At 35.9% G+C, this 14,471-nt stretch overlaps 2 protein-coding genes across 4 annotated transcripts in view; one reads left to right on the top strand and one right to left on the bottom strand.

The window, feature by feature from the left end:
- Positions 1–184: 184 nt before the first annotated feature.
- LOC121407595 (sialate O-acetylesterase-like) lies at positions 185–9,316 on the bottom strand. 2 transcript variants are annotated; one of them, XM_041598743.1, is made up of 10 exons: positions 9,173–9,316; positions 8,312–8,458; positions 7,596–7,780; positions 7,085–7,223; positions 6,460–6,667; positions 5,719–5,894; positions 4,129–4,262; positions 3,477–3,628; positions 1,834–2,029; positions 185–519 (listed from the first exon to the last, which is right to left on the bottom strand). In XM_041598743.1, the coding sequence occupies exons 1-10, from the start codon at positions 9,273–9,275 to the stop codon at positions 244–246; spliced, it is 1,716 nt and encodes a 571-aa protein (XP_041454677.1). In that variant the 5' UTR covers positions 9,276–9,316; the 3' UTR covers positions 185–243. The 2 variants fall into 2 exon arrangements, with proteins under 2 accessions (XP_041454677.1, XP_041454678.1); XM_041598744.1 differs by lacking the exon at positions 6,460–6,667 and adding an exon at positions 6,133–6,340.
- A 547-nt stretch (positions 9,317–9,863) lies between these two features.
- Positions 9,864–14,471, top strand: part of LOC121407594 (sialate O-acetylesterase-like) — a 14,408-nt gene continuing 9,800 nt past the window's right edge. The window contains exons 1-5 of one of the 2 annotated variants that reach the window (XM_041598741.1): positions 9,864–10,048; positions 11,358–11,507; positions 12,740–12,924; positions 13,264–13,402; positions 14,273–14,456. In XM_041598741.1, the coding sequence (XP_041454675.1) occupies positions 9,979–10,048; positions 11,358–11,507; positions 12,740–12,924; positions 13,264–13,402; positions 14,273–14,456 (728 nt within the window). In that variant the 5' untranslated portion in view covers positions 9,864–9,978. Of the gene's footprint in view, positions 10,049–10,170; positions 10,275–11,357; positions 11,508–12,739; positions 12,925–13,263; positions 13,403–14,272; positions 14,457–14,471 lie in introns of those variants that run through there. The other variant, XM_041598742.1, reaches the window with a different exon arrangement.

The raw sequence follows: 14,471 nt of genomic DNA, 5'->3' as shown, positions 1-14,471 counted from the left end.
TACTAAACTGACAGCAAATAATAGCTGGTGTATCCATATGGTGTAACATAATCTGAGGGTTAATATTATAAAAAAGTTCTCATGCTTTGATTTGATCATGTGCTATAAAAACTTGAAATATTCATTTAGGCCCTGTAACACAAAACTTAGTGATCCAACTAATCACTCGGAAAATCACTCAGAAAATCACTCAGAAAATCAATCGTATGATCAGTTGCTAGTTTTGTGTTACTTTACATCCCATCAATTGAAAACAATATTTGGTGTCCTCTTCACAGATTGCTGCTTGACAGGCAAGAAAAACGGAGGAACCGGCAGCTGACTCACGGCATCATATAGAGGGCAGTCTTTAAACTCGCAGGGGAGATCAGCCCAAATGTACCTGACGGCCATTGGGGGACCAGAACAGGGGTCTTCAATCGCAACGGTAGCATTCTGATAGAGGCTCATGATGGTAGTGGTTACCCAGGAAGAGTTACCCTGAAGAGGACAGTCGGCGAAGGATGATGCACAGCAAACCTGAAGATGATGTTACAAAGGTATAAAATTATAATGATAGAGGTGGAATGGTGGAGTGAACAGGGCGTCTGGCTGAGAATTAAAAAACAAAGTGTTCAAGACCAATTGAAAGGGGAGCTGGAGTGATACTGGGTCATAAATATGTTTTTAAGGGTATGCAGAGCAATAGAAAATGACTTAGCAGGGAGAGCTAATAAACTCCGAAGAAATGATTACATGTACTCCTAAAATTGTGACAATAACTTTGGAAAAGACTACTTGATAAAAACTGAATTTTTCTAGTGCGAGTCTGTTTAGAGGCACTATTGTAACATATTCTGCTGTCAAACTATAATTTGTCAGAAGATATCTTAAAGCTACTGTTCTTATGAATTTCATATATCAGGGTTTATTTACCACTGGAAAAATTGGAAAATTAACATTTCTTGCATCACAACCTCACAATCACTTTCAGAATTTGTCTAGCATTCGATGTCTTAGCATGAATTTTGGATACGGGATTACAGGAAGGTTCAAGAAACAAAGAAATTGGCATTTTTTCCAGTTATTTTTACTGCTTCGTGCCGTCTCTCGTGCGTGGTGCATGGTGTACATGGTATATTATGAAAATGAAACGGGAAAGAAAAAATAAGCTGGCGCGAAACGCGGGACTTTGGAGAGGGGTTAAAATGAATAGCGCCAGCTTAAGTTGCACTATAACCACAATACAACGCAAGCTAACTCTCGCTCAGTATGCTTGGCGTCTCTTTTAACTTAGCCAGGGAACTTCGCTGCTTTGAATTAAGAATAAAGTCGAAATTAGTGTCATGAAGGTGGGTGCGTTTGTTATGGACAATGTTTGATTAAGATCGTAATAATTGCTTCCCATTACCCGCGGCTCATACCCCTCTAAACGACATTGCCCTGGGCGGCTACGCCCGGCCACATGATGTGTTGTGAACTGGCAGATGCCTTACATGTTCGGGAGGGGTTACAAGGGCGGGCCCGTCACCGTGGATAAACCGCACCCCCAACTTTTGCTTATATCCCACCGAGAAAAAGGTGCGGTTAATAGACCGTTACTTACGGTAACCACTAGACCACACGACCCTGGTACCATGGGTGTCAATTGTGTTGTGAATCTATTGTTCAAGGGGGGGGTGATCTATTGTTTCATCCCCCCACCCCACTTGAATATTATGACACCAGTGCCTGGTATTCCACTCCACCAACTTTGTAAGCACGAAACACAAATCAAGAGTACTGTGACAAAATTACGCAGCAGAACACTACAGCCAACGTGCAAATCGAAAGGGTCCTAACATAATGTCTTACATCAAACCCAGCCTTGTTGTTCATCTTGAGTTTTGCTTTTCCATCGTTGAACTGAATTGAAAGAGAAGATGAGGCGATATACGAGACGTTGCTTGGGAAAGGGCCTTGGAATGTTGTATAATTCTCCCCATAAGCAACTGCTCTAGCACCTAGTAGTAGCCTAGCCGACACATCCTCTTTGTCACGAGGATGAACACTATATTAAGGAAATGAGAAAACAAAGTGGAATGTCACAGAAATTAGTATCTCTAATTTTATTGTACCTACATAGTCAAAATAAAATTAGAACTCTGAAAATAATCTTAACGTTCCTCTTATCTTTTATTGTACCTCACATACACTGAACAAGCATGATGTCAGAGCAAAATAATGAGTCTAGTAGGATGTGCATTCAATGTATGTGCACTAAGATAAATATCTACAGATAAAGAGGTATTCTTTAAATTGCCTTATCTATTTTTAGTTTTACTTCCTTGGAAACAATAACAGAAGTTGGAGGGTACTTGTATCACAGTAACTTAATATATCTGTAATGAAAAAGGTTTACTACAAAGGATTACTCTTCAGATGCTTCAATAGACAAGATATGAACAGCTTAGATGGATTATTAACTGTATTTACTCAAAATTATGCCCCAGTAATTGCCATTCCCACAACTATCTTTTATGTGCAATTTCAAATTAATAACCTTTTTGACCCATGGCATTTGACTTGTGACTAAAAATTCTAATAATTCTCCATATGCACACAGGAGCAAAGTGTGAAGTTGATCCCTTTAATTATTATTTGGGTAAGTTCTACAAATTAACTACTAATGAGAATAATGATAGCAGTCAGATCTTACTTGTCTCAAAAAAGGGAATGATATATATTACGACTAAAAAGTCATAAACAATGATATATGCAAGCACATGTGGGTGTGTGTTTTTTTCATGTGTGTGTGAGAGAAAGATAAATTAGGTGTGTGTATTCTGTGTAGACAGACATATAAATCCCTACACTCACAAAATACAAGTTTGAGGTGCAATGTTTGACTTCACTGGGAATGCACACATGTGTCACTATTTGTATTCAAGTTATCAACAATGGAATATTTCTGCTCTATTTGCTATTATTTCCCTTTTGTGTGATCATATGATCCAACAAGCCCAACCAGGAAGGAATATATTGTATGTAAAAAGAATATCTCTCACAAATTTTACAGTATAACTTTCAGTCTTGAAATGCAATCACCCTTCAATTTATTTATTTTTCACTTGTTATTCCAACACAGCTGAATAAAAAGTTTGAAGATGATGATAGAGGTTGTCATAATGATGACAATAATGATGACAATGAACATAATGACAGAAGACAAGGACCCCGTCTTACAAAGAGTTTTGATTGATCCGATCATCTTAAACTACATGTATATGGAAATCCAACAATGTCATAATTTTTCCAGAAAATTTGCATGTTCTTCGTAAACAAAGAGAAGCACACTGAATTTTCAACAACAAAAAACAATGAATGTAAGATTACACACAATACCTAGAAAATATTGTGAACAAACATACATTTTAGCTGCTGACGTTGCTGGCTTTCCATAGCTGTGGTTGATCGGAACAATCGTAACTCTTTGTAATATGGGGCCCAGAACTTACGGTCCATGGGGTGATTTGAGATCAGGTAAATCAATGGCAACTGCCATGAAGACATCAGGCATGAGTGGATTAGGAACGTAGCCGTAGTCTGCTGTCTGGTGCCAACGCAAAGCAGTGAAATTAGCATTCCCGGGATATTCTGAATTACAGAGCTTCATGAAAAAAAATCAGATGATAATTAAAAATGTCAAACCAGTGAAAGTATTAATATCCTATTCAGAATTCCTTGTTTTAAATCTCCTTCATACTTTAATAATGCTACTCATATTAAATATACAAGTGACAAAGATAACATTTAGTTTTTGATAATCAAATTTTTGAGCATCAACCTACTTTTCAAATATCTACCAATCATTGTACACAACCATACAATAACATTTTTTTAAAAAGAAAACTTCAAATTTTGTGGCGGATTCATTGCCACTTTGGTAAAAAATGATAGTCAAATGAGTAGCGAAATTGTAAATCTTATAATGGATGCTCAATCTTATATTGCAATATCATTCATCCATGAAATATACAGCAATATTTGATCTCATATTTGAGGATGGTTAATTTTCTACAAATTCAATGTACAAGACATTTGGATAAAAGCTACTGATACAGAAGTGTGAATGTTCACACATTAAAACCTTAATCTAAGGTGGCTTACCTGGACAAAACCAAAAGGAAATTGTGGATTCATGACTCCCCCAGTACTAGCATACCACTCCTTTCTCCAGCTGTTAATCATATGAGGGAACAAGCAGTTGTACGTTGATGGGTCATGAACTGCATTATCTTCTCCTAAGAATTGACCAAAACATACAAAGAATTCATGGTAAATTGTTATTATTCTTCTTATTATAGATTCCTATAATGCTATTTTGTAGCTTTACAGACCCAACCACTTTTCTAGAAGCTTTGATTTATTTCATACTGTACAATCTAATAACATAAAATCGTGTCTTGACATTTATATTGCATTATTTCTTTGGAATTAAATCACTACACCTGAAAGTATTTAGGCTTAATTAATACAGTTTTCATAAAATTTCAATTTTGTTGCACAAAAATTGAAATAATATATAAGTGCTCAGATACAGTAACAAGAGAAATATAATTTTTATCAGGGTAGTTTTCTTCATAAAAGATATCTTTACCTTATGATCCAAATATTATTAATTCATATGAAGATATTATGAGCTACTTTCTTATCCCAATCCAGGTACTCATCATGCTAAGAGTTGGGATTGCTTTAATCAGTCACAACTAATTGATTCCACTTCCATCAATAAAAACTTCAAAGTTATTGATATAAAATTTTCACCTAGGATGTGAGCAAGCTCATCCATCTAAACAATGGCAAATAAATGAACTATTGATCATATTCAGACTTTATAAAATATTTTGAAGATATTCATAATTCTGGATCATGTTGTTGCTGCCTTGGTGGCTTTCCATTGTTGAGAATGTGTAGATCAATTGCAAGTCTTTATAAGACAGAGTCTATCAACCTAGGTTATACCATTGATGGTTTGAAAAGTAGATATTTCACTGTAATCCACCAATCCCATGCCTTTGTTGTATGACCATCGACCAGTGATTCCTAATTTGGTATCAGAAAGCACATGGATCATGGTATTCCATGATTATGAACTTAATATGACAAAGCATTTTTTTCTTACAATCAAGGATATACACCTGTTTTGAAAAGCTTGCACTTGTGATGAATCAAACTTCATTTGTCCTTAACCAGTGACAGCATGGTATACAAACTAATGTTTAGGAGTGCAAAGGATTATCATCTTTCACCGAATGAAGTATTCTGTCCATTGCACTCCTAAACATTCATTATTTGTTTAATATGACACCTAACATTATATCTTTGTCATTTTAATAGAATTTATTCATTAGGATGCCTATGTGCATGCAGTGCAAGTGCAGTCTGTCATATGTATGCGAGTAATGCGACAGTCAACGGTTGATTGTTGCATACATACATGTAACAGTGATACATACATGTAACAGTGATACAATGCTGCAAACTAGAGTGCAGGTTGTCTTGGCGAGCATGCAATGGACAAAATCATATAGATCCAAAATTGCATGATGAATGGCTCCACTCTTGAACGAATAATGATGTCATTGTAAGATGGGCTGAATTATCGGTAAAAAACAACCAGTCAAATGACAAATATCTATGTAGGTGATAATTGCAGATGAAAACCTAAAGATAGATCATGATCAAAGTGATTCTTACCTTGGTACCAGATAGCACCTTTAATGCTCATATTAAGGAGAGGATGAATCATTGCATTCCAAAGGACACTATGACCTTGTGGTCCACCAACACGTTGGGAGACTACAGACTCTGTTCCATTGAATGTCTTTTCTGGTCTGGATGAAGACTTATTCAATTTGACTTGATTATCAATCCTGAAAGAACAGCAGAAGACTAGTGTCACACTTATTCTGAAAAACACTGTCCTGTCTAAGTAACCAAGGATATAAAGAACAGAAATATTAACATAAAATGCAACATGGCCTTCAGAATCAACACTGAAAGCGTTAGTGAAGTGCTATACTTATTGATTGCTTTCATGGATAAATGGCCTGTGATTGTTGCCCAAGGAGAGGACACTTTTCCCTTTGTTATTCAACTTTTTCAGATTACCTTACACTGTCTTCCTGTCTCTCTGCTACTGATATATTACAGCTGCTTAGCACCTCAGGAGGTGACCACGCTTCTGCAGGAGTACCACCCCAGTTTATTGAAATTAAACCAATAGGATACTTTAGGTGATCATGAAGGTCTCGTCCAAAGAACCAACATACAGCAGAGAAAAACAATGCACTCTTGGTATTCAGACCTCCCAAAGAAACTACCAGATAGATTGAAACACAGAATAATGTTACTTGTTTGTATCTTTATAGGTTCTATATATACAATGATGGTTCCTCAAGGATATGTATTTACCCCTCTGATGTTTAGTCAGATTACCTTTCACTGTCTTCTTGTCTCTCTGGTGTTGATATATTACAGCTGCTTAGCACCTCAGGAGGTGACCACGCCTCTGCAGGGGTACCACCCCAGTTTGTAGAAATTAAACCGATAGGATACTTAAGGTGATCATGAAGGTCTCGTCCAAAGAACCAGCATACAGCAGAGAAATAGAACTCAAAGTTGACATTCTGACCTCCCAAAGAAACTACAAAATAAATTACAATACAGATTTACAGTTATCGGAACATTGGTTAAATATTAAAAAAGGTGAACCACAGATGTGTTTTCAACAAGTCCCCCAGATAAGAACGATAAGCAATTACTATCTAAGCGAATAAATACTTATGAACAACAAAAAAGGAGTGATTATTGAGATAAGACCAAATATGTTTATAAAACAGTGATTATTATAACTAACACAAAAAGATTTTCTGGCACAATATTTCTTATTTTCTGACAAGTTATAAAGGAGGGCACTTGCCACCAGCGGGAATACTTCTAACTTATTAGATAACTTTTTTTTGTCAAAAATGAGAGTTGAAAAATTAATATTTGATCAACACCTTGATAGATATTAAGGTACTACTTAAATGATTAATACTAATAATAGAGAAAATCTAACCTGGATTGGGCAAAGACCATGGTTTATAAACACTTTGAAGATCATACAAAGGCACAGTCGACTCCACCTCGAACACTGAAAGAACTCGAATAAGAGAATACTGGTATGACTCAATAAGAGCCTCGGTCCCATTGAATGCCTGGAAAGTGGTGAATAAAAAAAGGCATTAACACCAGCGATGAGTCAAGGTTTGTTTTGGCAAAAATATATATCTTTTCTGCTTTCAGCTGAACTCAAATTTTGTAAGGAATTTTTGATGAGTCTTCTATTTTCAATGTGAAATCATCTAATTGTAGCTGTTTGTTTTCAGCATTTTCTCATTGTTAAATCATCATCACCATCAATACTTATCAAAGCTAACATCTTTAAAAAAAAAAAAAGAATGTAATAATCCATATCAATGCAACATCCTTCATTCAATCAGGTCATCTGTTGAAAAACATGGTAAAGGTTACCAGAGTGCATTTAATGAGAAGACCTGTGCTTTGATTTTTATTGAGATCAAACTTACAGACTTGACATCAAACGCCATGTTACTTTGTCCACTGCAAACCCAAACATCTCCAAAGAGAACATCTTCCAGTGCAATAACTTCTTGAACTCCTTGATTGTCTGACGTTATCTGGATGGTGAAAGGACCACTTGGAGGTTGGGGGTCAAGGGTCACTTTCCACACCCCTTCGCTTGTAAAAGTAGCTGTGATAAATAAAAGAGGAATGACAAAGTTGAAAACTATTCACAAATTTGAACTAAATATACCTACTGTTTGGTTTAAAATGATCAAAAAAGGTGAAAAAATAACCAACTTCCATGTAGTATGGAACATGTAGCATTTTTCATTCTGGCAACCACCATGGAAACCTTGGTAGGGCATGGTATTTACCATCACATTGACTATGTTATTACAACAGGATTTTAAAGGGGAAACAAAAGTTAGGTGAGGGAAAAGAAGAAACCAAGGGGCCGGCAAAGAGAAAAAAGAAAATGAGAATGATTAGGGAGAGGTAAGCAAAATGGGGGAGGGGAGGAAGAGAGGGGAAAAGAAAAATAAAGAAGATGCAGGTAAGGTGGGAGGTAATTAATTCACTTTATATCTGATCTTCCATCTTATTTTTCTCCTCCTATTTTAGACAAACTTATATTAACCTCCATCCAATGGATGAAAAAAAATAAAGAGGAAGATCTAGAACTGAACTCTGTATCAAATCAACTGATAAATACAATTACCTGTGGTAGCTGTTGTGGTGTATTTAACACCCTTGAATAGTAGTGTTATCTGAGCACCTTTGACAGCATATCCCCATATAACTGCATGATCAGGACCTCTCTGCAGGACCATATGGTCCGAATAGTATGCTGCCAGCCTGAATGAATCTGATGAATAATCAAGAGGAAAAAAACAAACAATACCAATAACAATTTTATGAATTTTACAAAAGGGATAAGGGTGTAATTCCTAAATTCATCAGTGAATACATAAGTAGGGGCAGGGGGAGAGATATATATACCCCCTTTTTCAACAAAATCTCAATTTTTTCTTTTTAAAATGAGCTAAATTGGTACAGGGTGTGAAAACATATACACTTCATCAAATCATACATGATTAACCATGAAAGTGAAAACTTGAAATAATCCAATCATGGAGTTTTTCACACATAAAAAAAAAAACACAATATAGTCAATGGTGACTTTCAGTTTAAAACTTTTGTTTTGTTTTCTTTCTTTTTTTAATGACATAAGCAGCATCATGTTAGAATGTAGGATAGGTTACTGGTAAAATTAAAAAAAATAAATAAAAAGTCTACGATCTAAAAAAAAACATATACAGGTATATAAACTGGAAGGAAAAACACTTTTCTCATTTTCACATCCTTTATAAATAGGGTCTAGAGCTGAATCAATTTTCAAACAATTGATCAACATTCACGTAATCAGAATAAAAGTAGTCTTCCTAATGTTTGCCCCCTCCAAATGTTTACAAACCTTGTTGCTTTGTGTGTGAGTAAGGCCATGGTGATAGAGTTAAACTAGAACCATGACAACATCTAGACATACTCAGCTGGATTAGTAGAGATAAGTGGAATTTACCTTGAACAGTAGCACCATCAGTTGCAGAATATGAAATTTGGCAAGTGGCGATGACGAACAAACAAGCCCAGTGCCAGTGGATGTTATCGAATGTTCTCGTCATGATGACTGCTCAGCTCAGTCAGACTTCTAAAAAAAGTAAATTTTTTTAATTTAAAGCTCTGGAGAAGTCGCTGCCGTGTCGCAGTAACTAGACTAGACTTAGGCTAACTCAAGTCAAAGTCGGTGCTCAATCATTGACTAGCTTGGACCTGTCCTTGCTTGCCTTGGTCTTGGACTTGGTGCACACTTCCACAATCTGTTGTTAGATTGAGAAATTAGAATTTAGAAGAGTGTTGTTAACGCCTATTTTCTGATATTTTGACAATGTCATTTGTCAATGCAATGTTCAGTCTTCACTGGTCTTCAGACATGTCAGAAAAAGTTCAGCTTCACATATTACAGTCTACGACTAGTTAGCCATGGAATTGACACCAAATAATGATTGACGAGTTGCTCAAAGACAAAGTCTGCTTTCTGAGACAATCAGGCATTCATGAGATGATACTGAGAGGCATCTATTTCCTTGGCTTGAGATCCACCCCATCCACGGCAAGGGCCATTCACGCGCTCTCGCCTATCGGAGCCAATGTTGACCGTTGTTTGCATCTTGATCACATGACTTTCAGGAAGCGAGTGATCAGGTGACCTACCGGTATTTATTTTGTATAGGGTGTGCACGCTGAATCCCAAGCCAAAAAAGTCAACAACAAACTTTTCATCATTCCATCCGTCAAGTGAAGTCAGGCAAGGCTTCAACAACAGAAATGTTGCTTTCGGGAGTCCATATTTTACAGCTTTTTTGGCTGTTAGCCTGCGGGACAATCTATAGTTCTGGTGAGTTTATTTGGCACGTAAATTGTTTAAATTTAAAAATTATCCTTCGACGAGCTAATACAATACACTCACACTATTAGTATGTAGTACGAGGTTAGTGATAGTGACTAGCTAATCCAACACGCCCACAACAGAGACGTCCTAACCTCGCAGTCGCAATGATGGAAAAATGAATATGACGGATTCTAATTGCATTGATTTTATGTCTTTTGATGACAGTACATTAGTAAGTTAAGTTAACTAACAATACATACATGATAATGTAATGATCAATGATGATAATTGATAATAGTAACACAATGTTATTATTTATTTTTTTTAAATTAAATATGTGCACATTATTATCCGGATACACTCGCATGAGAATTCGATAATATTTACCTTTTCATTAATTTTATTACTATTATTGATGAGTAAGTTATTACTATTATTGATGAGTAAGAAAAAAGGGAGAACAAGAAAGAAAAGCAAAGGAAAACTGTGGGGAAATATACCCAGAGCCCCAGTTGTGTGTCTGGACAATTAATTTTAAACAGCCATTTGGAAAAGTTAATGCGAAAGATTCCATCTGAATTTAGTATAGATCTTATATCAATGATTATAGAGAAAAAAACAAAGAAGATAACAACTATTGAATTAATATTGTATTGTATAATCCAAACCCAAAAAGAAGGCTTCAACATTTTTGAAGTGTTTGGTCCCCACCCCCATCCTACAAATTTCTGAATATTAATGTAAAAATTCACAGATTTTATCAATGTTGCCCCATTCACCATGTATTATGCCCTCAAAAAGTATTGCTCATTACACCATGCAATGCCTCAAATGAGACAGCTTGTATAGGCCTATAACCTGATTGTAACCCCAAAGATATTCCTCCTTTATTGTAACCCCAAAGATATTCCTTGATAGTCACTTGCCCTACTGTTAACAGAATGCTAGTTAACCTGTATTGTTCCCCCTTTAATTGTTGATTCCTCCCGTGGTAGCTATACAGAAATGTATTCTATTTGGCTATTATTGATCTCAAATAATGGTGATGATGATAATATCATAATATCATACAGGGGGTCACACTTGGGTAAAAATGGCATTTTTATATTTCAAATTTTGATTATCGCTCTCAAATCCGCCAATGATATCCAATTTGTAGTATGGTAGTACATTTATCATATCCCAAGAAGTATATTGTTCATTCTGTTTCATTCACCGATTCATAAATTGTAAAGGAGTAATCTTTTTCATCCCGCGATTTCATTCCTGCAGTTTTAATTTCTGAACTAATTATTATTTTGTTATTTTGAAATAGCGGGCTCATTGCGATTGGCCTCCTACTATGCTAGTCATATGGTACTGCAGATGGAACCACACAGTGCTGTCATCTGGGGCTATTCTGGTCTTGGAGCCAACATCACCCTTGAACTCAAAGAAAAACTATATCAGACAGAAGCGGGAGGTGGTCAGTATATATCTTGTGTTCTCTCTCCAGTGTCCAGAAATACTTATCTCTGGATTGAACCCCCCCCCTCCCCCTCCCCCTAAAAAGATCAAAAAGTATATGTGCATTGTATTTTGGTATCATCAAATATAATTCTTAAAGTATTTGTAAAGCATTAGCCTGCATGTAAATTTTATTGCAAATTGATAGTTGTTAAGGCTGTCAAGACGGATAACATGTGGATCAATCGTACTAAGTGTTAGAATTGACTCTATTTGTTTACTCCTTTTATGTGGATAGTGTTTGTTATGAAATGAGATTTAAAGGCAGAACATCCTTCTGACAAACTTTCAGAATTACATATCAAATGAGTTAATAGAATGTTGCCTAATTAGAATTGCCCATGATTTAAATTTTATAATGATATATACTCTCTCATCTGTTATTAGTATCTGTTTGATCACTTTCACGAACATATTGATTACATTGTGCTGATAGAACGTTTCACAATTCCTCAGCGAAAGACCAGGAAATCACTCTATACATCTTTGTACTGAGGTTGGCAATGTCAGTCAGGTTGAAAATGTCGTCTTTTATGCACATTTTTGTTCAAAGTCTATTGATGTGAATGGTTTCATTGTTTGCTGTAATATTTATATATTTGGAATGCAAATACACATTCTTCAAATTCTATAATGTTATTGTGTAACCTTAGTCTGTTCCCTTGGAGTAGGTATTCACTGTACCTTCTCTGAAGCTTTTCTTTACTTTTATATTTGCCACCAATATGTATCTAAGATGGTACATAATATAGTTTCTATTCATTTTTTATTTGCATATGGTACAATTTGGCATTCTAACACTAAAAACCCAGATAAACAACATGGGGACAAAAAATGAAAATCTATATTTTATTGTTTGAAATACTCCAAAAATGTGCTTTGCCCAATTGATCATGGGCCCGGCAGCCTTTTAAGGTCTTTTGGTCTGACGCGGCCGGGGTTTGAACCCCCGACCTCCCGGTTGTGAGACGAATGCTCTACCAACTGAGCCAGCACACCGGTTAGGTACCCTGTACCATTTGTTTGATGCATCCAGTGAGTCAAAAAAACGCACGACTGGTGATCCTTTTTCATGGTATATTCATTGGCGATGGTCTAGCATGTAAGAAAGGATCACCAGTCGTTCTTAAAGTCGCTCTTAACTTACAAACAGCTTTATGAAATGACCTCCTGGTTCTGTACAATTCACAGCTACTTTTACCAGCGAAGGGGTGTGGAAAGTGACCCTTGACCCCCAACCTCCAAGTGGTCCTTTCACCATCCAGATAACGTCAGACAATCAAGGAGTTCAAGAAGTTATTGCACTGGAAGATGTTCTCTTTGGAGATGTTTGGGTTTGCAGTGGACAAAGTAACATGGCGTTTGATGTCAAGCAGGTAATGTTTGATTTCAATTCTCTGTATCATTGTGAATTTCATAATTTTACTTAAACGTATATTAGCTTCTGGATATGATTGATGTGATTTTTATTAGAGTATTTAGAAGGTGTTGTAATTTGAGAAAGGTTGAAAAGGACACTGGAAAATTGGCCCCAGATGCCCCAAAATTGACCTTTATGTACTTTTAAAAGAATTTTAGATTTGTGCCTTCATGATTCAAGGTTAAGCATAATAAGCATTCCCCATGAATAATCGTTATTGTTTTGTTATTTTTCGTTCCTGTTTCTTTAACGTTTAAGCTTTTTAAATAAATTTTTCTTCCCCCCCCCCTTACAGGCTTTTAATGGCTCAGCATCCATAGATCAGTCTTATCAATACACTGATATCAGAGTTCTTTCAATCTATCAAAATGATTCATCTGTACCGTACTATGATATCCCAGCTCTATATAAACCTTGGTCAAGACCAGATCCCGGTAAGTCTATATTCTGAGAATATAGGTTTCTATCACTCCCCATTATTTGCAATACAAGGATATCTAGACTTTGTAGGTTTATGATCGAACACATTATGATGAATAATGACACTGAAATTTATAAAGCGCTTTTAACAACAGTCTCAAAGAGTAGTACATGTACATAATTAAGTATTATAATGGCAATCCTTTTGTATGACCTTTACACTTATAGTTCAAATTATTTCCATTTTACTTTTTTATTGAAAACTGCCTGACTACATATTTCCAGAGTGCAGTTGTAAGAAAATAATATGTCCTGTATTACCATTAATTTAATTGTCAACAGAGGAATATTAGTTGTCAGTTTGTATATGTACATGTATATTCACGAGTACCCCCTGTAAAGTTGACACATAGCAAGTCTGTATGGTGACTCATTTCCTCTCATAGCTACACAATAGCCTGGCAGTCAAAGAGGGTGTTTAGTAAAGCTGTTTGTAAAGCTACTCATGCTTATTATTATTATTAATTATTATTATTTTTTTTTTATTATTATTATTATTATCATTGTTACTATTATTATCATTATTATAATTATTAACATTATCATTATTATTATTATTATCGCTGTTACTTTATAAGTGCCTAGGGGCCCGTTGCAGGAAGAGTTGCGATTGAACGCAAGCCAAAAAATAAATCGCAATTCCCAAATGCGCGCTGTTGATTGGTTGAAAATCAAGTTGCGCATGATTTTTAGAGTTGGGATTGATTGCAACTCTTTTTCCAATGGGCCCTAGAACCTGTAGACTACATACTGACATTTTCAATCTATTACTACTGACATTTTTCATGTTAATTGTGGCATTATATTGTATTTTTCTTTTGTAGATGTGCTGGGGAAGGGAGAACAAGGATTTTTGTATTTCTCGGCCCTCTGTTGGTTCTATGGCGTCAATCTATACAATCATCTCAGGTACCCGATAGGCCTGATCTCGTCAAACTGGGGCGGGACCCCAGTAGAAGCATGGTCATCCCCGGATGTTCTTGCAAAGTGCCATGTAGACCCACACAGGTGAGAAGATGCAAT

The sequence above is a fragment of the Lytechinus variegatus genome, chromosome 2 (genome assembly GCF_018143015.1).
Source record: "Lytechinus variegatus isolate NC3 chromosome 2, Lvar_3.0, whole genome shotgun sequence".
NCBI classification, from domain to species: domain Eukaryota; kingdom Metazoa; phylum Echinodermata; class Echinoidea; order Temnopleuroida; family Toxopneustidae; genus Lytechinus; species Lytechinus variegatus.
The sequence above is the reverse complement of the archived record's forward strand: the minus strand, read 5'-3'. Positions and strand labels throughout refer to the sequence as shown.

What these genes read in the sequence shown, in the direction of transcription:
- LOC121407595 (XM_041598743.1), bottom strand. Translation starts at nt 9,275, where the DNA reads ATGACGAGAACATTCGATAACATCCACTGGCACTGGGCTTGTTTGTTC. An exon ending in TGGCGTTTGATGTCAAGTCT is followed by an intron (nt 7,224 to 7,595) that starts GTAAGTTTGATC and finishes ACCACTTTCCAG; the next exon opens with GCATTCAATGGGACCGAGGC. An exon ending in AGACAAGAAGACAGTGAAAG is followed by an intron (nt 5,895 to 6,459) that starts GTAATCTGACTA and finishes CTGTTCTTTCAG; the next exon opens with GATTGATAATCAAGTCAAAT.